General features: G+C 35.5%; 3 protein-coding genes across 3 annotated transcripts; all 3 read left to right on the top strand.

Moving 5' to 3' along the window:
• The first annotated feature begins 394 nt into the window (after positions 1–394).
• Positions 395–7707, top strand: LOC110880204 (dentin sialophosphoprotein). The gene is made up of 12 exons (XM_022128788.2): positions 395–847; positions 1336–1559; positions 2410–2477; positions 2635–2712; positions 2792–3150; positions 3985–4053; positions 4134–4222; positions 5001–6695; positions 6788–6865; positions 6971–7082; positions 7170–7220; positions 7317–7707. The coding sequence occupies exons 1-12, from the start codon at positions 512–514 to the stop codon at positions 7365–7367; spliced, it is 3210 nt and encodes a 1069-aa protein (XP_021984480.1). The 5' UTR covers positions 395–511; the 3' UTR covers positions 7368–7707.
• Positions 7708–9387: 1680 nt separating this feature from the next.
• On the top strand, positions 9388–10961 carry LOC110880203 (calvin cycle protein CP12-3, chloroplastic). The gene is made up of 2 exons (XM_022128787.2): positions 9388–9929; positions 10762–10961. The coding sequence occupies exon 1, from the start codon at positions 9476–9478 to the stop codon at positions 9884–9886; it is 411 nt and encodes a 136-aa protein (XP_021984479.1). The 5' UTR covers positions 9388–9475; the 3' UTR covers positions 9887–9929; positions 10762–10961.
• A 4298-nt stretch (positions 10962–15259) lies between these two features.
• LOC110880202 (NADP-specific glutamate dehydrogenase) lies at positions 15260–25250 on the top strand. Its single transcript, XM_022128786.2, has 16 exons — positions 15260–15467; positions 17297–17896; positions 18424–18553; positions 18637–18838; positions 19375–19461; positions 19883–19942; positions 20024–20110; positions 20764–20835; positions 20910–20965; positions 21479–21564; positions 21883–21973; positions 22078–22235; positions 23174–23265; positions 23360–23434; positions 24782–24855; positions 24946–25250. Exons 2-16 carry the CDS (start codon positions 17341–17343, stop codon positions 25019–25021), a joined length of 1902 nt encoding a protein of 633 aa, XP_021984478.1. The 5' UTR covers positions 15260–15467; positions 17297–17340; the 3' UTR covers positions 25022–25250.
• Positions 25251–26074: the final 824 nt, after the last annotated feature.

Raw genomic sequence — 26074 nt, 5'->3', positions numbered from 1 at the left:
ACAATTCTTGTTGTGAAAGATCTCTATTAATCACATAACATGTGTCCCAACTTATCCAAACGTTCATAGAATTTATGAATTTGGTTATAGTCGGACAACCCATCAGTCAATAACTAAGTAAGCTATTGCTCGCAATCTTATTTTTGTTAAAGATCATGTAATTATTTTACCAATCTTTGAGCAATTGATGCATAGTTCAATCTTGACAAATCATAATCTGACTGACAAGTTATTATGCTGGGTGGTGTGGAGTGGCACCCTTCATCCACAACAACTTGATAACGGCCCAACACCACCCCAAGGGCCCCAAAGGCGTTATAGTGGAATGACGGGGTGAAAGGGCTCCAATTATGGACTCCGGTAAATAAATATAAACAAAAAAATAAAAATAAATCGAAGAATTCCCAAATTCTTTCGCATCTTTTCCGTGTGACGGTATCCAGGTTTGCACCTTCTCAACCCCCACCGTACCCAGATTAGTTACTCCGTCGCTAACCTTTCCCGTCCGATAATGTACGGTGGCTCCGCCAAGCTCGGCGGCCGTGGCCGCGGCGGCGGTCCTGTCAAGCGCAACATCCACTCCGCCTTCCAACCTTCTTCCGTTCAACGCCCATCCGCTACCCCTGCCGGTACCGGTCACCGTAACCGCAGCAATACTCCGGCCGCCGCCGCCGCTACAACCTCCACTGCCGAAGAATCATTCAGTTTAGTTCGCAACAATCCTCTCAACTTCGGTATGATTATTAGGCTCACGCCTGTTCTTATTGAAGAAATCAAGCGCCTCGAAGCGGAGGGAGGTGTTGCCAGGATGAGATTTGATTCGAGTGCTAATAACCCTAACGGAAATGTAGGTTTAATCTATCTGATCACTGGCTATATGAATTGTTTTTGTATGTATGTTTTCTGAATTTTAGTTTTGTGCGTAATTGACCTAGATTAGTGAAAATTGGATGTTTAATTTGTTGAAATAAATTATTTGATGAAATTAAGGCTCACTTCTAGGTTAAAGTGCCAATACAGTAATACACATAGAGGAATTATACCTAGTTAGGAGGTTTGTGGGTTAGCATAGTCGAAACTATCACGAGAGGTGTGCACATAGGAGAGAATCATATACTGTAACAACAGTTTTGCAAATGCTTCATTGGTTATCTGACTAAACAGATCTATATGCAACTACTGGAAGCGTATATATTGGTTAGGACTGTATATCCTTACGTTTGTCTCATTGTCTGTTAGATCACATTCACAAAGTTCAGCTAGCGAGTGTTGTTTTTTCCTATTGACATATCAGGTTCTGTCATTGAAACTTAGTTTTTTTTTTGTACTTTTTAGGTTATAAATGTAGGAGACAAGGAGTTCAGATTCACATGGTCCCAAGAAACTGGTGACCTATGTGACATATATGAAGAACGCCGAACTGGTGATGGAGATGGTTTGCTTGTTGAGTCTGGAGGTGCTTGGCGGAAGTTGAACGTTCAACGTGAATTAGATGAATCTGTTAAAAACCATGTTAAAATGCGAACAGTGGAAGCAGAACGCAAGCACAAATCACGAAAGTATGTTTCTATGTCTGATACTAGCAATATTATAATCGACTAATCGTGCTCAGTGATCCCTTACATGTTGCAGTTTGCCCTTATTTACGTGATTAATTGCTAGGTTATCTGTGTTTCTGACTATGTAGTTAATGCGGTAGAATATCGGATATCGGTCAAGGACCGATATTTGAAAGATAGGTTATCCCGGTGAGATATCGGTAATTTTAATATAATGCAGAATTTATATATATAGCAATTTAACACCAATAATTCAGTGATATATCAGTGATATATCGGTTATATTGGTCAAATATCGGTCAAACATCGGTGATATCGGTCAAATATCGGTGATATATTGGTTATATCGGTCAAATATGGTCAATGTCGCCGATAATATCGGTACCGATCTTTGACACTGATATTTTACTAAGGGACCGATATGACCGATATAACCGATATAACTGCATAGGTTTCTGACACATCTCACTCTCCTTGTTTCTGTGTATGATATGCTATCTAGCATTTTCATCAAATTGCTTTCCGAATCTCCTTATATATTTGCTTATACACATGTACTGATGTTCGTAACGTTCCACGGCAGTCTTATTATTACTATATGAAATTATGAACACAGTTAAGTGTAAAAGATCCCTTAAGTTGTTCATGTAAAAGGGTTTTCTTACAATTACAATCGTCACTTGATCTTGATTGATGTCCTTCAATAAAAGGGTTTATATAAACCTGGCTCTTAGGGCTACGGTTAACCACTGTTCTTTTTATAAACTCTTTCAGGTGGTCAGTTATTGATGGTTAAAAAGCTAACACTGTGTGAGTAATGACTAATAGCGGTTTTGATTTTTTTTGACAGAGCCATTATTTTAGACCATAAAAATCCATCTATGAAGAATCAAATGAAGGCCTTAGCTGCTGCTGAAGGTATCATATCCATTAAATCATTACTATCTTTATGCATGTTTTTTTTATTCCTCTAGTTTGCGCCGATGCATAAAAATAATGCATATCAGATATTATATCTTATTATCTGAAATTTCAAACTTCATATCAAATTTATGTATTTATTTATTGGTTTCAGTAAATAATGCATGGAGAGGGTCATACAAACAAAAGAAGGACCTCCCTTTCAAAAAGACGAAACCTGAAACTTCTTCAGGTAAGGGATCTTGTGTTACATATCTATAACCTATAAGTATTTGTTTTATTTTAACACTATTTTTACGTATCAATTACAGCTGTAATTCCTCTTAAATCTGGTGGAAAAGCTGGGTTTTCCTCGTCAACTCCTTCGAAAGTCAGGGCTTCAACTTCACCTCTACAAATGACACCTGAGCAATCTGGTGTGCCGTTATCTCCACTTAGAAGTAATAACGCTAATAAGTCACACGCAAACAGAGAAGATGCTACTTTGACTCAATCTAGTAAAGAGAACGCTAGCACTTCCGAGAGAGAAATGTTCAACAGAGTTCCTGTTCCTGCTGGTATTGTACAGAATAAACCAGGGAGCAATGAAAGATTCGGAAACAAACCTACTGACCCGCAGAGTTTGCTAATCTCTCTTCTTATGGGGAAACCACAAGGAATGAACCTCAAGGTAAGTGTAAGAATGATGCTACTCGGTTTTAAAATGCGCGCATAATGCGTGATGCGCTGATGAAAGCGCATCGCCATAGCTGATGTGTTGCGTTTACATGATGCGAGAATATTGCACCGATTTCGCATAATGTGCTCCGATGCATGCAACATTGTTTGTTATGTTTTTTTTCCAGATCTTATAAAATGGCTTGGGTTTTTTCAATAATTAATATCTTAGTATGCTTGATTTGTACCATTATGGTTCCTAAACACTTTTTTTGTGGTTCTAGAAACATTTAGTATGCTTGATTTGAACCAAAAAGCACAATTTTATCTTCTTATTACGTCAGTTGTTTTTATTTCAAGTATGTTTTTATAAGTTGTTATGTATAAATAATTATTTAGTATTTCTTTACAAAGAGCGCATCACATACGTGATTCGCTCGCATCGCGCATCTGATTTTTGGACCAAACGCATAGGAGCGCATCACGCAATTTAAAACCAAGGATGCTAAACAATCCTAGAGGTGGCAATATGGATCCACTTCCCTTTAAATGGGTCACTTCGAGGTGTATTTTATCTCAGTTAGTCAAGTTTTAGAAAATAGCTAAAAGGGGAACGGGTCAACCGTGTTGAAAGTTGCCCAAAGTATATTTTTAATGCATAGAACCCCCTAAATCTATTTTATTAAAAATATGTAGAATATTATGTGATACTAGTGTTATTGAAATAACAATTTACACATTAACTATTATTTTTATTTGTTAAGATTCTATTTCATGTGTGAAGTTTACGTATAAACAGCTTTTTTTTCCATTTGTTTCTCTTATACATTCTCATCTTACGTTTTAGGCTCTGGAGAAAGCTATTGGAGAAACCATTCCCAAATCCGTGAAGCAAATTGAGCCCATTTTGAAAAAGGTAAGTGATAATAAACTAATATTTATTATTCAATATTGTGTTCTTCAGGGACCGCTGAATGACATTGTTGTTTCATTCAGATTGCTGTGTTCCAAGCTCCAGGAAGATATGTATTGAAACCCGATGTTGAGTTAGAAAGTGTCAAGAACCCTTTATTTGAAAGTGGAAGGTTAGACATAACTTATGTGTTTTTTCACTTAAATAATTAATATATGAGCTTCATGAATAATATTATTAGGTTTAGGGGTGTGCACGGTTCGGTTTTTGGACAAAACCAAAACCGAAATGTTCAGTTTTCGGTTTTTATAACCGTTCAGTTTCGGTGTTTGTGGTTTTAGCAATGGTTCGGTTTTGGGAACAAAATTACGTAAGATTCAAAAAAAAAATTATAATACAAAATTTAACATCCTTCTTAGATGTTTACATTTAAGTTAAATATATTTAACCTTTTTAATTAATATTGTTCACATAAAACTAACCTTCTAATCTATTTTTATGTTTCTCCAAAGTTTTTATTAACGCATTTTCTTTTATAATATTTTGAAAATCATTTAATTTTTATATGAATTTCTTATTTTTTGTAGGCAATGATAAATAATTTCAAAGATATATAAACATGTTAATATTCTGATTATAAATACTTACATTCAAGAATAAAATTATAATTTCTAAATAAATATATAAAAAATATAAAAAAATAAAATTTAGGGTTATACGGTTCGGTTTTTATAAAATGCAAAACGAAAACCGAACCGTAAATTTCGGTTCGTTTTTTGTGCGGTTCGGTTTTTTTCGGTTTGGTTAAATCGGTTTTTTCGGTTTCGGTTTGGTTTTTTTCGGTTTTCTGCTCACCCCTAATTAGGTTTCCTCTACAGTTTGTTTTTGTATGTGAGAATTAAGTAATCTCTTTGTTCTACATTAAACCTTGCCAATATTCCCATTTTCAGCTCTCCAGAAAACGATAACCATCACCGAGAAGCAACAACTGCACCCGAATCTAGCTTCCCTTCGAGAACCGATGACGTGACGGAAACTGAACAACCATCTCACCTAATTTCCAAACCTTATGAAGATTTAAACATTTTAGAAAACAATGATATTGGCAATCCTTCCCCAGACGCATTAAGCGATAAAAAAGTCTCTCACAATAACGAAGATCATGCGGTTAGCTCTAGCAGGAGCGGAAGTGACAGTGACAGTGAAAGTGACAGCAGTGACAGTGAAAGCAACAGCAGAAGTCCTGTCGGTAGCAAGAGTGGTAATAGTAGTGACAGTGATAGTGATAGTGATGCTTCTTTAAACAGTAAACAAGGGTCCGATGAAGATGTAGATATCATGAGCGATGATGATAAAGAACCCAACCAGAACTTACAACCATTCAACCATGAATTAGGATATGCACCACATAATATGCTTGATCTTGAAAAAGATTTGTTTGAAGATAATAAAGACGAGGATAATTATGCAGATGATACCAAAAATCTCTTCAATAATCATCAAGAGAGTGAAGTTCATGGTCATGCTAAAAAAGTCGTATCAAGAAGTAATACATCTAAAAGGGGATCTGATGAGAAACATTTTGACGAAAGTGAAAACGCGAAGAGATTAAAATCAGGGAACTCGTCTCGGTCCTCAGTTTTGAGATCTCCTGATGGGCCCGGAATGATGAGCCGAACTGTTGGTGACTTGTCTGATTATGACTATGAAAATGTCAACAACCGTGAGTTTCTTGGAAATTCAACTTTGGATTCCCCAAGATCTGGCCCGAGATCGATTGACCTTAATGCACGCGCAAAACCTCCTGCTGACATGGATAACATTGTTAGGTTCTCTGAAAGGGGCCCACAAGATAATAGAGTTAATAAAGAAACGCGTGATGAAGACGGTCAACCCAAGGATAGAAGACCGCCGAAGAATTCTGGAGGCAAACCTCCGGGTTCTCATCAAAAGAAACACGGTGCTTTAATTGGAAAAAATAAGGAACCGGAGTTACTGTCAACATCGCAGATTAAAAACTCTCCCGCCGACTTGAAAAAGTCAACCGTGATAAACGGACGTGGACCCGCACTCCAAAGAGAGCTCTCTGATTTAGAAATGGGTGAATTGCGTGAGAATTGGCATGAAGAAAAGCGTTTTGGGAAAAATAATTCATTTAAACAGTCAGAGAACAAATCAAGTTCAGATTACTGGAATCTTGATGAAAGTACAGTAAAGCCTAACGATGTCGTAAACTTACCTAAAAAGGTTGTCTCCGACGATCATGTTGACGATTTCACAAGGTTTAATGGCAAACAGTCACTATCAAGAACTGATCATTTGAAATCTGGGTCGCAAAACGATAAAGGTAAACATAATGAGGCTGGTTCAGAAGGGTACACAGTCAACACTGAGAGTCAAAGAAAAGGGCATGTCGGTGGGCCCCATAAGCATGAGAAACAAGTGATGCCTACAAAAGATAAGAAAAGACATAAGTCTAAAGATATAGGAGAAAAAAAGAAGGATTTTCGGTTGATAAATAGCAGGGATAACAGTGAAACAAAAAGGCGGGAAATGGAGTCTTGTTCTGACGACAGTATTACTTCGTATATTAAGTATGAGAAAGATGAACCGGAGATGAAGGGACCGATACGCGATATTTCACAGTAAGTATATTCTTATTACAGTTAGTTATCACTGTTTGGTGACATTTTTTATGTAATGGTTTTATTTGTATACTTATATTTTGCATGTTTAGGTACAATGAGTATGTGCAAGAGTATCATGAGAAGTATGATTGCTACCACACGTTGAACAAGATTTTGGAATCTTACAGGTATTTTTAAAACCATTTTGTCTGTATTTTTTGTTGTTTTATCTGAACCAAGACTGGTTTGAATATCCTTATCTAATTTGATTTAATGCTATCGTAAATGTGCAGAAACGAGTTTCAAACCTTTGGAAGGGACCTTGAGCTTGCTAAAGGAAAAGATATTGAAAGATATAACAAAATATTGGAACAGTTAATGGAGTCCTATCGCCAATGTGGAATGGTACACTAAATATCTGTCTTTTATTATTCTAATCAAATAACATTTGTGAGCTTTCTGGACTTAATTGTGGATATTTCAATGTTGCAGAAACATAAACGCCTGAAGAAGATTTTTGTTGTGCTTCATCACGAACTACAGGTTTCTATCTAACCACTTGATCTAGTTGTTAATCAAAATATATTATTTATGATGCACTTCATGTTTCGATTGATTAAAAAAATTCTTTGTATCCAGCATTTGAAGGAGATGATTCGAGACTTCGTTGAGAAACAAACAAAAGGATGATGCACAAAATCGATCAGTAGACAAAATAGGAAAAAGAAAGTGAAGAAACTCAAATCTTTTGTTTTTTTTAATTAAAGTATTTTTTTCAGTGTTCTAGAGTCTTAACCTGCAGTTGTTGGCTGTGAATGGAGGTGGTGAGTGGCGACCGATGAAGTTAAATGACGTTTCGGTAGGCATAATGGAGAAGGAAAAGTTTTGGATTAGTTGTGTATATAAACACTGTATATGTATTTTGTTATATTTTTATTTTTTTTGCGTCGTTTTTTCTAGATATGGTTGCGGTTTGGGTTGTAATATTTGATATGCACAGTAATTTAGAGTTGAAAAGGTTCCAGTTTTAGCATCTTGTTTGATCTAATTATCTGACCCAAAACTCAAGCTTTTCTCTTTATACAATGTAATGTGTCTGGTTCCAGCTTGTCGGGTTTTGTAATTACCCGCTGACTAATGATATAAGGTAAAACGTTGTTTGCTCGTGGATAAGAGTTTTGGTATTGTTTTAAGTGTCGTTAAAAGTAAAACAATTGTCAACTTAAAATGAAACTTTTACCCTTGTTAGAATAAAAATGATAACTCTAGACGCTCACCTTCTTTTTTGGTCATTTTTCTTTGCCCCAACCTCATGTCCACCCTAAGCTTTGTCGAATTCGTTAAGCTTTAGACACGTGACATGTTTGTTGAGTTTGGGTAGCTAATGCATAGTGAAGAAGAGTCGATAGTTGTTGAAGCGACTATGGATCTCCCAGGCTAGGCAATCCCACAACTATCTTATATAATGCAAGACAGGTCTCTATATATGTTAAGAAAACAACACCCCTTAATCTCAGCACACATGAAGGTTCGGCCAAACTCGATATTGTTATCCAATACATGATTCTAACTTAAATCTTGTATGTTTAATGCTAAGTAGTTAAGAGAGAATCCAATGACCTCTCTCAATGAGAAAGGGATATTTATAACCTCATTGTCCAGTAGCTATAGGGTCATTAGACTTGCTTGTTGTTGATCAGGTACTCATAAGATAGTTTTTGTTTCGAATATGATCAAGATGCAGACGGGATCAAGGAGCTTCATGATATTTTTTAGCTCTATGATCTAAACAAGAACCAACTGATTTCGGAAAGAGAGTTGCTCAGGATCCCAAAGCGGTTGGGCGAGAGTTGCAATGCTCATGACTGTATGAATATGATCAAGTATGTGGATTCTCATGGCGAGTGTTACGTTACTTTTGAGTTCAAAAACATAGTATAAAGTCTCAAGAAGATGAATAAGGAGACAGACTAATAATCTTAAAAAAAAAAGAAAAAAAAAGTCAACACTGAATGTGTAATTTTCAGAAGTTACCTTCAATACTATAACACATAGTACAAGACCATTGTACAAACTATAATTACTTTTACACATGGTTGTAAGAATCGTTAGGCACTAGTCGGGCGATGTGGTACCGACTAGCGATTAATCGGATTGATACTTTTATATGTCATCTTTATTTTAAATACCGGAATTTACAGGTTTTGGCTGGAATTTGGTCGGAATCGCCTATTTCTGGCCGACCAAGGCTGATTTTCCGGCCGGCTAGGGACGATTAGGGCCGACTAGCGATTAATTCACCGATTACCCAAAAATTAATCAATGGCTGGCCGATCAATCCAATTTTTTATAACACTCCTTTACACGTGCAATTGAGACGGTTTACACAAATTAACTCGAGTAAAATTTGTTGTGTATTTTTTGTGATATAGTTTCCTTTTTAACGGTATAACACTACAATACTCTATAATAAATGGTATGCTAGAAGCACAGTTTGGATAAACAAACTATAAACAACAAATAATTTAATACATTGTGTTTTTTTATTAAGTTGTTAATTTTTAATTAATTTAAGAAATATTTTATTAAGTTGTTAAATTTTTAATTAATTTAAGAAATAGAATATGCATGGTGAAACAAGAGAAACCAAAAAGTTGGGAAAAGAATAATCTAGAACCCATAGGGTTAACCAAGTAATTTAACCTCATTATATTCCCACTCATTTCCCTTCCGAACAACCAAAAAAGCAGTTCACGGGTGTTCTTGAAGCTTTCAACTTGAATTTTCTTCAATCTTCCATGGAGATGAGTTTCGTGACCTTCAAGTTTCCACAATCTCTCAGATCTGTCGAACAAGTCGCCACTAACACGATCCACACTCCGATCTGTGCTCCAGTAAGATCACCACAAACATCTCGCCGAACTTCAGTTGCAGTGAACGCGATCGGCGGAGGATCGGCAAAGTACAAAGGCACACAGATGAGAGAGAAGAAACTAACGGAGTTAATTGAGGCAAAAGTCGCTGAAGCGACACAAGTTTGTGAAGCAGATCGTGATTCCGACGAGTGTAAGGTAGCGTGGGATGAAGTGGAAGAGGTTAGTCAGGCGAAAGCAGATCTACGTCGGAAACTGGAAGAGAATAAGGATCCGTTGCAGTCGTTTTGTCATGAAAATCCAGAAACGGATGAGTGTCGGATCTACGAAGCCTGAAAGTGAAAGCTACCGGCAGGTGATCGGTGTATTCTCCGGCGATGTATGTTCCGATCATTATTATTGTGTAAATTGTTATTATATGCTAATCTCTGATTATGTTATGTATTTGCTACTTTTTTTATATGTGTTTTTTGCTTAATTGAAGATGATTGTTATATGTTTAGCGGTGTTCATCAGCTGAGCCCGAGCTCGATTATAAACCGAGCTAAAAATTTAAGCTCGGGCTTGGCTCGATTTCAAAAAGAAAAATAAATACATATTTCTTAAAATTTAGTAATCTAAAATATTATTAAATAGTTCAAAAGAATATATCCAAAAGTTCATCAACCTAATACGTCACAAGCTAAAATGAAGTTTTACAACACAAATAAGTTTTAAGTTTTAACGAAATACAATATTAGTTCATTAGCATGATAATCAACCTTCAAATATACAATAGATATCAAATTACACTCCTAAATACATGTAAACGATGATCAGTTTTTTGTAATATATTATACTGTATATAAAATAAAATAGATTAGAAGTAAAATTTGTAATATATTATAATGTATATAAAATAAAATATATTAGAAGTAAAATAATTCGAACTAAGCGAAGCCGAGCTACCAAGCGAGCCGATCTGGCTCGTTACGAGCCAAGTCAAGTTAGGCTTACTTTCTAATCAAGCCGAGCCGGCTTGGTTCAATTTCAAACCGAGCCATATCAAACGAGCTTTTTCCAAACTAAATCCAAACGAACTGTTAGCCGTATGTTTTCTAGACAGCCATATATATTTTAGCAGTTAATTATCCTATGTCTGATGTCTCAGAGGAATATTTGATGAAGGTGGTGGCCTGTATTCTTGATGTTTGTTTTTGTGTCGGTTGTAGAGATCAAATTGGAATCCGAATAAGTATTGGTAGTGTGGTAATTCTTGCTTGTTTGGTAATAAGTGGAGGACCCCATTCCAGCTAAGCATCTGGGATTCTGGATAAGGGTTGTGAAAGGTCAAAGGTGTGTTATTATAATTAAGACTTTTAGGGAGTCATATATTTAATGTTAAATTAATATTTAATTATATTTGTTGTTTCATATTATCTATTATGTTTATAAATTACAAATTGTGATAAACTGTTTGGATACTTGAGTTTTCACATCCCTTTCATCAAATTCGGTGAGTGATATTCTTTATATTATAAAAAAATGTTCTGAGTAAAGAAGAGAAAAAATGTAACTGTTCTCTGAGAAGACTTTGTTGACCGTATATAAATTTTTAATATATTTTAAAAATGGTTTGTGAGCGGAGAAGAAAGAAAATGTAATGATAAAAATATAAAAAAATATTATTTAATTGAAAGAATAAAGAAAATATGGTATTTTTTAGTGTAATTATAGGTAGAAATGGTGGAATGAATACTCTAAACCTCCCCCAAGCTAAAACTTGAGCTTGTATTTTACTCGTTTACAATGTGAGTTGGCTAATTGACTCGTTTACAATACGAGTTGGCTTATTTGACTCGTTTAAACTTTAGTTGGTTTGTTTAGAAAGAAAATCACAAATCCATGAGCTCAGTTTCCAACCATTTTCATTGAGCATAGGCAGAAAGAACACCAAGTGTTCTTGAATCTACAAACAACTTAGAATCTATCTTGTAATTATGTGAACAACCTTAGAGCTAAGTTTGAATAATCATTCTACAAACAAGTTAGAATCTATCTTGTTACTATTTTGACAAGCTCATGAGTCATTATTCTGGTGGTCCACTCACTATTCTCATTGTGTTGTTCTTGACGCTGATGTAACAAGGGTACTTGGGAAGAAAGTTTTATGGTGGACTCAAGAATTATTTTCAGGAGTTCGAGTTCGAATGAGGGGTTTAACCAAACTTTCAAGAGGTGTGATCAAGATTTTTACCTATCAAATACACTATTTTTTTTATGGGATGCACCGATGCACCCACCCACCCTTGCCTCTAGCTGAGTCCGCCCCTGATAGCATCAAGCCAGTTCTAACATCCTTACCCGAGTCGAATAAGGCCTCGAGTCACAGTCTGGGTTTCAAACACATTGATCAATAACATATATTATTATTAGTCATGTAATCAAATATGCCAACTCACTCTTTTTCCACCTTGCATTCTCATCCAATGTAATTTTTTTTTCTTTAAAGCTCAAGCAAGGAAAAGTAGAAATAACTTAATTGCTTAGACCCCCCGTAACGGGGCGTTTTTTTTAAAAAAATTTGCAAAAAAACGCCGGATAACGCCGGAACCCCCATTACATGGGGCGTTTCCGGGCGTTTTTTTTGAAAAAAAATGGTGGTGGCGTGGTTTTAAAAACGCTGAACAATGGTTTGAATGCCCAATCAATTGAGGACATGTGGGTTTAGAGAGAGAGATGGGGTTGTGGCCGGATTTTTTGGCCGGATTTTTGGCCGGATTTTTGGCCGGATTTTCTGGGTTTGCAGGGTTTGCAGAAGGGAAGAAGAATGGGAATGAAGAAGAAGAAAGGTTTTTTTTTAAAACTTTGATATTGACACTTAGGCCCCTATACTTTTAAACTTTATTATTTTCTGTATTTTTATTTTACTTTCTGTTTTTTATTTTCTGTATTTTTATTTTCTTTATTTTTAAGTTCTGTTTTTAATATTTTAGTATTGTATTTTTTTATGTTTTAAATTAAAAAAAATAATTAGGAAATGATTGCATGGGCATTATTTGAATAATGCCCCACTACACCATTTTATGGTATAATGCCCCTTGCTGACTGGGCTGCCACATGGCGCAAAACGCCCCATGGAGGGGGCATTATAATGTTTAACCATTACGCATGGTCTTATCTATGTTAATTATTTCGGTTATTGTATTATTTTACCTTACGCAATTAACTAAAATACCTATTTCGCTAGTCTATATCTAAAGTTTATTTAGTAAGCTTACATTAGTGACAATCTAATCTTACCGTTCTCCAAATTTATATGGTAACACTGGTTACGGTTATAACATAAATAAATAAATAAAAGAACAAAACAAAATACAAACTTTCCATAGACATATTCGACAAATGAGACAGAAAAGATATTAACAAATCAATTCTATTACATGTACATAGTCATGTTGTCATCCATTTGATCAAATCAACTATAGTGCCAACTTAAGAATAAAAAGATTTGGATTTGACTGTTATAAATCATTGTTAGTCATCCTAGTATGTGTTCTTTCCATATTTAGTTTTATACGTGATAGGACATTGTTGACCTGTGTCACGTTTAGTTATTTTTAGCATCTATGTTAAAACGTGTCTTGGATTTAAAAAAAAAAATTATCAGACAAACTTTGCCCTAACACATTTTCTTAATAATCAAATAGAAAGTGGTTTAAGGGCATGTTTGGCTAAGCTTTTTGAACCAACTTATTGACTTATTAGTTTTTTCAAAAAACTAATAAGGAGATTTTGTGTTTGGCAAACCTAAAAGGACTTTTCAAAATGACTTTTTGTACAGAAGAAAAAATCATTTTTGAGAAGTTAGGATAGTGTGACTTTTTGAGCAACTTATAACTTTTTGAGCCCTTTTAGTCATTTTACATCAATAAGCTAAGCCAAACACTTTTTAAAAAACAACTTATTGACTTATTGGTTTTTCCCACCCTATAAGTTAATCCAAACACTTTTTTAAAAAACTTATTTTCAAAACGCTTAGACAAACATGCCCTAAATAACACAAAGGAATTTCGCCGGTGGGTTCATGCTAGGCGATCACGTTTAGCCCCTTAAGTTCATTTGAATTACAAAATCAACCCTAAGTTAATTTTGTTTATTTTTTCCTTTTCTAAACTTTCTTTTTTCTTAATAATATAATTTTTTATAGTTAACTTTGGGCTATAATTTTTAAAATTTGTGATTTTTTATATTTCAAATGTAACGTACTTATTTTTTAGTTTTTTTCCGTTGTACTATGTACATGAGGTTACTGCTAATGTAAAAGTCATTAGGTCAAGTGTTACCAATTTTAACATTTTGACGATGTGTACATTTCAAACTCGTCATGAAACACAGACAGTTACCACTAGTTTAATAAATAGTAATAATATATTTTTGACGAAAAATGAATACTAAAGCAAGTTTGGTATCTCTCAACCATTCATATTTTATTTATGGATTTTACACGTAACACATTAAAGCTATTTATATTATGGGAAAATGATGAAATAAACATTGACCAAATGTATTTTACCAAAATAAACATATGAAGTGCCTAAATTTGAAGAACACACGAAAATCCTTTCACTTCAGAACGTGACAAGCGCCTAAAAAATAAACTCGTAAATCATGGTGAACCCACACTGATATCCAATAATAAATAACCACATGTTTAAAGAGTCTCGAAAGACTCTATATATGTTCATGCGTCTGAAATTTGGACTCTACAAGTTATATCAGATGAAGAATCTATGCTTTTAACTGAAGTGACTAGGTTCATAGATAGAGTATGAGCCTAGTCGCTACCTTCACACCATGGCGGATTATATTTGGTAAAAAAAGTTTGATCAATGTTTATTCTCGTCCTTTTCCCTTATATCATTGTTGTTACCATGATTTAAGAAACTATGTTTAGGACATGTGTCAAATTACGAAGTGAATAGATTTTGTGTTACCTAAATTTCGACACTTCAAAGTTTATTTTGATAAAATGAGTTACATCAACATTTAATAAGTATTTATTTTCGTCATTTTCCCAAAATTTAGAACCCCTTGTTGTCAATTGGGAATGAGCGCGGTATCAACTAGTATTGAAAATACCGATACCAAAAATCCCCAAAAATGGGTATTGGTATCAGTACCGAATATGGCCGGTACGGTACGATTCGGTACCGGTATTTAATGGTAAAAGCCGGTGCCGTACCGGATCGATATCGAGCCGCTACAAAAAACGTCAAAAGTCGGCACCGAAAATGTTTCAGTTTAGTAAATTCAGTACTAGTGCTGTTCGGTACGGTATTCAGTACCATTTGCTTCGTCAATTGTACAATCTAAGACCGTGGGGTATGGTGGGATGTGGGTTGGGGGCATGGTGCGACACGTGGAGTATGGGGCACCCAAGACCAAAAGCCAATTTCAAAGGGGTATGGTGGGGCGTGGAAAAAAAACCAATTTCAAAGGGATAGCGCTCTTGGCCAATGAGGTTCCGTCATGTCATGTGGGTAGCTCCGCCCAACGCCCGGGTTGAAACCCCCGCCCAAAGGGCCACGACGAAACCCAAACCCACCCAGAATGGTGACGTGAACGTTTATACCCAACCCACGCTCCAACCCCGGCCCATTCCCCATAGTCTAACGTCATTAATATTCCAATTTCAGCTCTCTCTTTCCATTAAAAAAACCCCACTTGAGCTATCACAAAAATCATTGCACAACAATAAGTTACCCCTATTTCCTATTTCTTTCTACAAATTATCTACAACAATTCATCTACTTTTTACTCCTTTCCTTCTCAATTTCTTATGATCGAGCAATAGAATGTGCGATCACAGTTCAATTCGCAGTTGACCCTCTTCGTTAAAGTTCAAACAACAGTCAACAAGTCAAACCCCAGTTCTGTAAGTCCCCAAATCCTGTTTATTTACCTTCGTTGCAGTATTAGTTCGTTTAATTCGTATAAAGTTACCATCTTTGGGTGATAATCAATTGGGCTATGAATCTTTGAATTGGGTAATTTTGCATATTCTACAGGAACCTGTAATTAGGGTTTGGTGGATGTTGTTTGTTTAATTCAGAAGATGTTTTGTCTGAATAGTCTTAATTGGATTGAGGAATAGTCTTATGATTCATTTCTAGGTTATGTTTCTTTGAAAGTGATTGTGTGATATTGTATAACTAGAATATGATAATCTGCTGCAATAAAAAAACTTGCAGAAGGAGTTAGTGTTTGGATGTGCTTTTGTTGTTTTGGGAAATTGGCCTGTAATAATCCCAGAGCTTATTGGCCATTAGTAATCCCACCTCACCTCAGAATATTCCCCCCCAGTAGTCCCACCTTTCACCTATTTTTCCTACAATGGTCCCCCGTTAAAAAACCTTAACGGAGTTAAGCTTTTTTCCAAATTACAAACAGATTTTTTAGGGCTTTTGATCAGAACGAGGATACGAGTCCATTGATGTAAAACTTGCCTCGAAACGGTGCTCCAAACGATGAAAACGACGCTTCAATTCGGGTGTTTAAATTTCCAATTAACCAAAATCAAGTCACTTGGAGCACCATTTCGAAGTAAGTTTTACATCAATGAACTCGTATCATCGTTCTGATCAATAGCCCTAAAAAATCTGTTTGTAATTTGGAAAAAAGCTTAACTCCGTTAAGTTTTTTTTTAGCGGGGGACCATTGTAGGAAAAATAGGTGAAATGTGGGACTGGTGAGGGGAATATTCTGAGGTGGGATTATTAATGGCCAATAAGGTCTAGGTGGGATTATTACAGGCCAATTCCCCGTTGTTGTTGTTTCAAGTTGTAATTAGTCATATTTTTTATGGGTGTTGAGTGTTTGGTTATTCAAGGTTTTAATGAGTGTTTGGCACATTATGGTGTATATTTATTTTACCCTTATATGAGGTTTTGTTTCGACTAGGATGAAATTGGTTATTTGATTACTTTATATTCAAATCAGATCATTGACAGTATCATATTAGCTGCAAGAAAACTGATTATGAAAAGGGTAAAATGAGATTACTTTGTTACTGATTCTTCAATCCTAATTTTAGAGACTTTTACTCGGAATAACTCATTATCTGATTCTTAATTCTTATGTACAAATTCTGTAATTGATCTGAATTACCAAACGCTCGGAATAACTCATTATCTGATTCTTACAACTTAAAACAACAAAACGACATCTAAACACTTCCTCACACAGTTTATTTTAGAGTTAAATGCCATTTTAGTCCCTGTGGTTTGGGCATTTTGACAGTTTAGTCCAAAGGTTTGAAACGTTGCCATTTTAGTCCAAATAGTTTTAAACGTTGTCATTTTAGTCCACTGGGTTAACTTCATCCCTTTATTTTGTTAACTAGAAGGGCATTTCAGTCATTTTATATGTAATTCTGTTAATTAGAAGGGCAATTCGACCATATAAAATGATCGAATTACCCTTCTAGCTAACATAAAAAATGGACGGAGTTAACCCAGTGGACTAAAATGGCAACGCTTGAAACAATTTGGACTAAAATGGCAATGTTTCAAACCCTTGGACTAAACTGGCAAAATGGCCTAAACCACAGGGACTAAAATGGCATTTAATTCGTTTATTTTATTACAACTAGTTATCTGATTCTAATAATTCAAAGCCACGTAATCGCTTCGTGTGGATGCATGAACTCACAATTAGTTATAACTTCTCTTTTACCTATAAATATATGCTTTTACATCTATACAGAGTGCAAAAACCGGCCCGAGTGGGGATTACACTTGTGATGCTGAATGTTGATACCAGTTGTTGGGTTAGGGATGGATTCTGCAATGGATGACATCAGCTTGATTCAACAAAGGCATCATTTGGTGGTTAGGGAGCTCGGTGGAGAAATCGATTTAGAAATCGGGCCGGGGGACGATGACCCGACGTTTGCTCACACTCCTTTGATTAACGTTCCGCCACAAGAATCTTCAGCAGATGATCACGATGAAAACAAGAATATGGCAGCTGTTTCACAGCTTCCAAATGATGATCAAGAATTGTTAAAGTCAATTCCAGTCAAACGAAAGAAAAAAGTGGTGAAAAGATGGCGGGAAGAATGGGCTGATACGTACAAATGGGCGTATGTGGATATGAAAGAAGGTACAACGAGGATATTTTGCTCGATTTGCAGGGAATACGGTAGGAAACATAGAAGAAATCCTTACGGAAACGAAGGCAGTAGAAATATGCAAATGAGTGCTTTAGAAGAACATAACAACAGTTTGCTTCATAAAGAGGCTCTTCGTCTACAATTGGCCTCTAAAGATAAGATAATTACTGACAAGCCCATATATGTAAAAGGTTTGTGCTGATTTTTATTATTAAAAAGGAAAAATTACAAAAATCGTCCTTTATGTATGTCACTTATTGCAAACTGTGTCCTTTATCTTCAATAATTACAGAAAACGTACTTAATGTTTGCAAACCCTTGCAAGTTATGTCCTTTAGCTCTAACGCAGTTAATTTTTGTGGTTAAATCTGACCAAATGGACCCCACATGAGGGTATTTTGGTCATTTTACTCTCACGTGGGGTCCATTTGGTCAGATTTAACCACAAAAATGCCCTCATGTGGGGTCCATTTGGTCAGATTTAACCACAAAAATTAACTGAGTTAGCGCTAAAGGACATAACTTGTAAGGGTTTGCAAACATCGAGTACGTTTTCTGTAATTATTGAAGACAAAGGACACAGATTGCAATAAGTAACATACATAAAGGACGATTTTTGTAATTTACTCTTATTAAAAATGTTCAAGTTTATGTTTTGTGTCTTGTTATATGATGCTAGTTACTTATTTTTTTTTTGATGATTTGACTTTTGTGACAGCTCTCATGTCAAAATCGTCGGGATCGATTGTTGAAGCTGCACTAAAAAGAGATCCTAACGAGCTTGAGTTCATACAATCTGTGCAAGAAGTTATTCATTCTCTTGAAAGAGTTATTTCAAAAAACTCGGGGTGTGTTTTCTCAAAGTTAATTGTACCGCTTATATTCAAATGCATACAACCTTTTATCATTACTTTTGATTTTCTTGTTGTAGTTATGTCAATACCATGGAGCGGTTGTTAGAGCCCGAGCGTACAATTATCTTCCGAGTTCCGTGGGTTGATGATAGAGGTGAAATGCACGTCAATCGTGGGTTTAGGGTCCAGTTTAACCAGACTTTGGGCCCGTGTAGAGGAGGCCTTCGCTTTCACCCGTTGATGAACTTAAGTATTGCCAAGTTTCTCGGTTTCCAGCAGGCATGCTTCCATCTTTTACCTTCTTTTTTTTATCCGTTCTAAATTAAGTTCATATTATTCTAGCTCCCGTTATTTTTTTTTCATCATGGGTTGTCTATTTTTATGGAACCAGTGGGTTACTACCCGCGCTCCGCAGCGGGTTCGAAACGTAGATAAAAATAAGCAAATCACCAGAGTTAAAGTTGTTTGATGTTTTAGTTAGGGGGGTAAACATGTCATCATTAAAGTGGAGGGGCTAAACATGTCATTATTAAAGTTGAGGGGCTAAATTTGTTTATTATTAAAGTTGAGAGGCTAAATTTGTTTATTATTAAAGTTGAGAGGCTAAAGTTGTTTTAGTTAAGGGGCTAAACATGTCATTATTAAAGTTGAGGGGTTAACTTGTTTATTATTAAAGTTGAGGGGCTAAAGTTGTTTTAATTAAGGGGCTAAGCATGTCATTACCGAAGTTGAGGGACTAACCATGTCATTATAAAAGTCGAGGGGCTAAAGTTGGTTAATGCCAAAGTTAAGGGTCTAACCAGTTTTGACTGCAGACGTTAAGGACTGCATTATCTCCTTATCGACTTGGAGGAGCATCAGGCGGAAGTGATTTTGATCCCAAAGGGAAAAGTGACAATGAGGTGCATTCTTCAATTTTTACATCAATATATAATAATTGTTGAGTTAATTGCTCGGATGGTCCCTGTGGTTTTACGTTTTTTCACGTTTAGTCCTCACCTTTTGAAAATAGCAGGTATGCTCCCTATGGTTTGTCATTTTGTTACTCGGATAGTCCCCTGACATATACTCAGGGGACTATCCGAGTAACAAAATGACAAACCATAGGGAGCATACATGCTATTTCCAAACTAACTGACATCTACTCAGGGGACTATCCGAGTAATAAAATAACAAACCATAGGGAGCATACCTGCTATTTTCAAAAGGTGGGGACTAAACGTGAAAAAACGTGAAACCACAGGGACCATCCGGGCAATTAACTCATAATTGTTTATGTGTGTCGTTAAATAATATTAGGATTTCTGTCATTCTTGTTTGCAGATTATGCACTTCTGCCAGAGCTATATGGATGAGTTGTATCGTTACATTAGCCCCGATAAGGTATTCAAATTAATTTTATTACTTTTGTAGCCAACTATTCGTTAATATAAAATGCGTAATCTTTTGTCATGATAATATCAGGATCTTCCTTCTGAGGAGATGGGTGTCGGCACTCGTGAAATGGGTTTTCTATACGGTCAATATCGACGCCTGGCCGGGCATTCTCAGGTGAGGCTGGTCAAATTGTGTAATTGTTAAAACAGGCCAAACGGGTTTGATCGGGTTGACTTGACCCTTTTCTTGAAATCTAAAATAATTAATGTTTTAAATATGATTAACAAAATTATATTATTAAAAAACAATCTTAATTTGTAAAGTATAATGAATTAGGAACAGGGGCGCAGGACAAAGGGGGGGGGGGGCGAATTTTTCGCTCAGTAGTGTTATATATGTAGTTTTCGTATAGAATTTTCTGGGTATATACCCCCCCCCCCCCCTCCCAAGTTTTCGAGGGCAAGCTTCGCCACTGATCAATAATTGCGAATGGCGGACGATAGCGATGAAAGAGTGGGTGCTATCTTATGTTTAGTGACACACTAGGAGAAATTTTAGAAATATTTTGCATGTATATTATATCCAAATACGCTGTATGAATACTTAACAAAATATTTTGTACGTATATTATATATCCAAATACGCTATTAACAACTATAGGCAAAATATAACCCTAATTGACCTTTTCATCCATTAATATGCCAAAATTGCCACATCTGTTTGCTTCACTTGGGTGCTGTTTTTATTTTCTGTCGTTTTCAAAACGTGTCACTTAAATTTTGGATCGGTTTATGTTTTGTGTATGATTTAGTAATATTTTTAAGCAGGGAAGTTTTACCGGCCCGAGACTTAACTGGTCTGGTTCCAGCTTACGTACTGAAGCTACTGGTTATGGACTGGTAAGCTTTTGCAAATCTCTGCATTTATTAGAAAAAAAAAAAAACGGTTTAACAGATTGTGTTGTTTTTTACAGGTTTTCTTTGCACAACTTATGCTTGCAGACATGAATAAAGAACTCAAAGGACTAAGGTTTTCTTTACACCAAACAATATTTAGTTTTTTGATAGAGTACAATGCACGGATAGTCCCTGTGGTTTGGTGAAATTTCACCTTTAGTCCCCAACTTTTCAAAATTACACTCTTAGTCCCTGTGGTTTGACAAGTTGTTACTTGGATAGTCCCCAAAGTGGATGGAGGTTAGTTTTTCTGGTTAAGTGGGTGTGAAATGACAAGGACTATCCGAGTAACAACTTGTCAAACTACAGGGACTATCCGAGTAACCTTCATCCGCTTTAGGGACTATCCGAGTAACAACTTGTCAAACCACAAGGACTAAGAGTGTAATTCTGAAAAGTTGGGGACTAAAGGTGAAATTTCACCAAACCACAGGGACTATCCGTGCATTTTACTCTTTTTTATATTTGACGAAAATGCCCTTAAAGTTTTTGAAAAGACTTGGGTGGCCTCAATATACGTTATCCCTTAGTTTTTTGAAGCACATTTGAGTACAGTTTCAACAATTAGTTTTTATTTTAATTTTAGATGCGTGGTTAGTGGGTCCGGGAAGATAGCAATGCATGTTTTAGAGAAGCTTATTGCATACGGCGCTCTTCCAATCACAGTATCAGGTAATGTTATTTTTTAAGATTTTATTTGGAAGCTGTTTTTTGAATTTCAAAATTAATTATTTCACGTGCGTTATTAAAAGTGATTATTTGATTTTGAATAATATCAGCTCTAATAAAAACGTGTTAGGTTAGGGTAGTTAGGTAATTTTGCTTTACACATTGATATTCAAGAAGCTTAATATGTTTATCCAAACATTAAATATCAATTATAATGACTAAAAGTGAAGAGTGATAGATAATCCATTTCGAAACGCAAATCCAAACATTCGTTAAGTTTAACCTACGTAATGCAATTTAATAACGCGGTATTTTCTACAGATTCAAAAGGCTATTTAGTTGATGAGGATGGTTTTGACTTCATGAAACTATCTTTTCTTAGAGACATCAAAGCACAACATAGAACTTTAAGGTTAGTGTCCCGTTTCGAAAACACGTAATTCATCTTTACTCTCACTGTTCTGTAGATATCTAACTTTTTTTTTTTTTTTTTTTTTTTTTTTTGTAAATTTCCAGAGATTATTCAAAGACGTACGCTCGTGCTAAGTACTACGATGAAGCTAAACCTTGGAACGAAAGATGCGATGTTGCTTTCCCTTGTGCTTCACAGAACGAAATCGATCATTCTGATGCGATTAGTCTTGTTAATTTGGGATGCCGTATACTTGTTGAAGGTGGTGATCCTTATTTATTCTTCATTTGCAGTTCATTTTGCTATTAATAGAGGTGGCTATTTTGGTGTATTTACTTTTGAATGGCTCGATATAAGTTATGTTTTAGCTTTTATCGTTCATATAAAAATTATCGGTCATAATGTATTTTTTGCATGATTAAATCCCATAACTTATAAAACTTAGGGTAAATTTTATTTTAAGTCCTTTAAGTTTTAAGCAAAATTGCAGGCGCTGTCCTTTAACTTATGAAATTACACTGGAAGTCCTTTATGTTACAATTCTTCATCATGCGGTGTCCGTTTGCCCTAACCCAGTTAAAACCTAATGTTACCTCTTAACATGTGCCACTCACATGAGGGTCTAATGGTCATTTTCACTTAACATATATCTTACTCTTGAAGTTTTATGTTTTTTTTGTTTTAGTTATTGAGTGGAAATGACCATTATGCCCTCATGTGACTGCCATGTGTTGAGAGTTAACAGAAAACAATAACTGGGTTAGAGCAAAAGGAGACCACATTATGAGAAACTGTAACATAAAGGATATTTAGTGTAATTTCGTTAGTTAAAGGCCAACGCCTGCAATTTTGCTCAAACTTGAAGCACGTAAAATGCAATCTACCCTAAAATTTAATAATAAAGGCCCCGCCGTTTATCCTGCATGAATATCTATGAACTTGTCAAAATTGAATGAAAATACATCCCTAGACTTTATCGAAAGTGCCTTTAACAGTATAAATTTCGCTTATCGTATTTGAGACACTATATATCATTATCAATAAACGTCTAGACTTTTCAACAATAGTTACCCATTTTGACCCGTTACCCAATGTGCCTGACCTGCCGTTTTTGCCACCTATAATTATCAGGTTTTTTTTTTTTTTTTTTTTTTTTTTCTGGTTGTAGTAAATAGTTTGTAATTGTGTATTATTTTTTAGGTTCCAACATGCCATGTACCTCTGAAGCACTAGATGTATTGAAGGGGGCCAACGTTCTGATTGCTCCTTCCATAGCTGCTGGCACCGGAGGGGTATGCGTACATCTTAATGGCCTATGATCGTACGATCTAAATCGACATTAGTTTTTGAATTGAAGTTATATTTCTCGTATACGATTTTTCTCAGGTTGTTGCTGGTGAGCTTGAGCTAAAAGAATACAATCTGAACTGGGCACCTGAGGACTTCGAGTCTAAACTACAGGCAAGAAACCAATAGTTTTTGTAAGGAAAAATTACAAGCTTTGTCCTTTATCTTAATACCACTTATCAGGCGGAGTCCTTTTTAACGAATTTTGACAAGTTTTGCCCTTTACAAGGAATTTTGTTGCACGTTTTGTCCTTTAGGCTTAACCCAGTTAGATTTTCTTGTTAAATCTTGTCACCCAAGGGTATTTTAGTCTTTTACCCATTTATTTAATATTATTTAAAAGAATAAAACAAAATATTTTAGGGTTGACTCTTGAAATAAATGGGTAAAAAGACTAAAATACCCTTGGGTGACAAGATTTAACAAGAAAATCTAACTGGGTTAAGCCTGAAGGACAAAACGTGCAACAAAATTTCTTGTAAAGGGCAAAACTTGTCAAAATTCGTTATAAAGGACACCGCCTGATAAGTGGTATTAAGATAAAGGACAAAACGTGTAATTTTTCCGTTTTTGTAATTATAGTTGATGTATAAATTAAATTGTAATTTAAAATAAAAGCCAGTAACATAAGGTGACGAGTCAACCCAGCCTGTTATATGAATTTACCTGAATAGGCACGTTGGTACGTTACCCAACCTATCCGATCCGCTCATCATTTTGTTTATATTAAAAGGTATTCCAACTATTGAGAAACAAACCGAATTTCTTTACAAGTATTTTAGGGTGTTAGTAGTAAAAAGAGTAAAGTACACGGATGGTCCTTGTGGTTTACCAAAATTTTGGATTTGGCCCCTAGCTTTCTAAAAGTACACGGATGGTCCCTATGGTTTGCACTTTGTAACGCATTTGGTCCCCAACCAACAAATCTAAAGGCTTTAGCATTTCCAAGTTAGGGACTAAATGCGTTACAAAGTGCAAACGATAGGGACCATCTGTGTACTTTTGGAAAGCTAGGGACCAAATCCAAAATTTTGGTATACCACAGGGACCATCTGTGTACTTCACTCTAATAAAAAGTAGAGTAAATTACGTTTTTGGCCCCTGTGGTTATATCACTTTTACTATATTAGCCCAAAATAAGAATTTTTAACATATCTGCCCCCATGGTCTCTATAACTAACCATTTTGGCCCCCATGATCTCTAGACTTAGGGGCCAAAATGGTTAGTTATAGAGACCATAGGGGCAGATATGTTAAAAATTCTTATTTTGGGCTAATATAGTAAAAGTGATATAACCACAGGGGCCAAAAACATAATTTACTCTAAAAAGTATTAAAACTACCTTTTCTTTTCCGATTAATGGGACAAAAGTCACAAAACAAACCGAAAGAAAACCGAAAATGTTTGATTTGAGGTGGATGAAGTATGAGTTTTTACTATCGTTAATTTTTTGATGACAGGAAGCAATGAAACAGACCTACCAACGGGCTCTGAAAGCAGCAGCTGAGTTTGGTTATCAGAAGGAGAGTCCAGAGTAAGATTCTCAAATGCATATGCTTTAGATCAACCGATTCTCGAGTAAATAGGTGGGGTGCTAACTTTTTTCTTGTATTGGATCTCTTAGGGCTTTGATACACGGGAGTGTAATCTCTGCGTTTTTGACCATTGCTACGAGTATGTCAGAACAAGGATGTGTGTAGATCCACTAAATGCAAAAGCGGTAAGATGTTGGAAAGCGGTAATTGTTGTGTATATAGTTTTAGGTAAGAGTTGTAAGAATATATATATATCATTATTAAGATTAAGATTATACATGCTGCTGATAGTAAGTCAATTGCTATGCAGTTTGTGTGTTTTAAGTTATGTAGGATTGTGTGTATTGGTTTTATTGTGAAAACTAATAAATTATTATTTGAATGAGAGCAAAAAGCATTTCATGTTTAAACATACCAACCGATGATGATGATGTTTGAATATCACACAATCTTGCTAGTGGTTTTTTTTTTTTTTTTTTTTTTTTTTTTTTTTTTTTTTGTGTGCGTGTGTTCTTCTCAACTCGGTATGAGTTCCATCAACATTTTGGTCTTTTCACTCACGAACCTCTAGCACGCGAATGCTTATACCTTTTTTTTTTTTTGAGTTCGTTAGGATTTTCTTACAAGCTCAACGCTTTTTTTCTTTTGCGTTATGCGTGTCAATGTTATGCTTTAGATTAATTTAATTGTTTATTGGCGTTATTTTATTTCGCTTTGTGGCATTTATTTTCTTGCAAGTTTCCTTATATGGATGCAATAATCTTGTGAGCACGTATTTAGTTTACGAGTTTCTGGTAGTGTTTTTATTTCCACGTCAGGCAGTGGGGCTTAGCTAAATCGTTATGGTTTAACTAGTAACTAAACCATTGCATGGATGAAGAAGATTTTTGGTGAATTGTAACCCACTTGCAGGGGCGGACCTACCCTATGGCGTGGGTGGGCGGCCGGCCGCACCCCTTGAAAAAAAGATTTTTAGTGGTATTTTCCGCTGAAAATCCCGATCGCACCCCTTGTAAATTTTCGTCCGCACCCTTTAGAAAAAAAATGTTAGGAATTTATGTAAAAAAATTGTGAACATGGATTGAAACCCGACTCAATTATGTAAACAAGTTAGCCCACTAACCCCTTTAATAAAACTCGAATTCATTCCATCAAGCCCAATAAGTTAATAAAATTCAACCCTAACACAAATACATCTTAAATTAAACAAAATCAGTC

Source organism: Helianthus annuus, chromosome 9 (genome assembly GCF_002127325.2).
Source record: "Helianthus annuus cultivar XRQ/B chromosome 9, HanXRQr2.0-SUNRISE, whole genome shotgun sequence".
NCBI classification, from domain to species: domain Eukaryota; kingdom Viridiplantae; phylum Streptophyta; class Magnoliopsida; order Asterales; family Asteraceae; genus Helianthus; species Helianthus annuus.
This window is presented reverse-complemented; position numbering and strand designations above follow the sequence as displayed.

What these genes read in the sequence shown, in the direction of transcription:
- LOC110880204 (XM_022128788.2), top strand. Translation starts at nt 512, where the DNA reads ATGTACGGTGGCTCCGCCAAGCTCGGCGGCCGTGGCCGCGGCGGCGGT. An exon ending in CACAAGGAATGAACCTCAAG is followed by an intron (nt 3,151 to 3,984) that starts GTAAGTGTAAGA and finishes CTTACGTTTTAG; the next exon opens with GCTCTGGAGAAAGCTATTGG. An exon ending in CCGATACGCGATATTTCACA is followed by an intron (nt 6,696 to 6,787) that starts GTAAGTATATTC and finishes TTGCATGTTTAG; the next exon opens with GTACAATGAGTATGTGCAAG.
- LOC110880203 (XM_022128787.2), top strand. Translation starts at nt 9,476, where the DNA reads ATGGAGATGAGTTTCGTGACCTTCAAGTTTCCACAATCTCTCAGATCT.
- LOC110880202 (XM_022128786.2), top strand. Translation starts at nt 17,341, where the DNA reads ATGTTGATACCAGTTGTTGGGTTAGGGATGGATTCTGCAATGGATGAC. An exon ending in AGTTTCTCGGTTTCCAGCAG is followed by an intron (nt 18,839 to 19,374) that starts GCATGCTTCCAT and finishes TTTTGACTGCAG; the next exon opens with ACGTTAAGGACTGCATTATC. An exon ending in GCCTGGCCGGGCATTCTCAG is followed by an intron (nt 20,111 to 20,763) that starts GTGAGGCTGGTC and finishes ATTTTTAAGCAG; the next exon opens with GGAAGTTTTACCGGCCCGAG.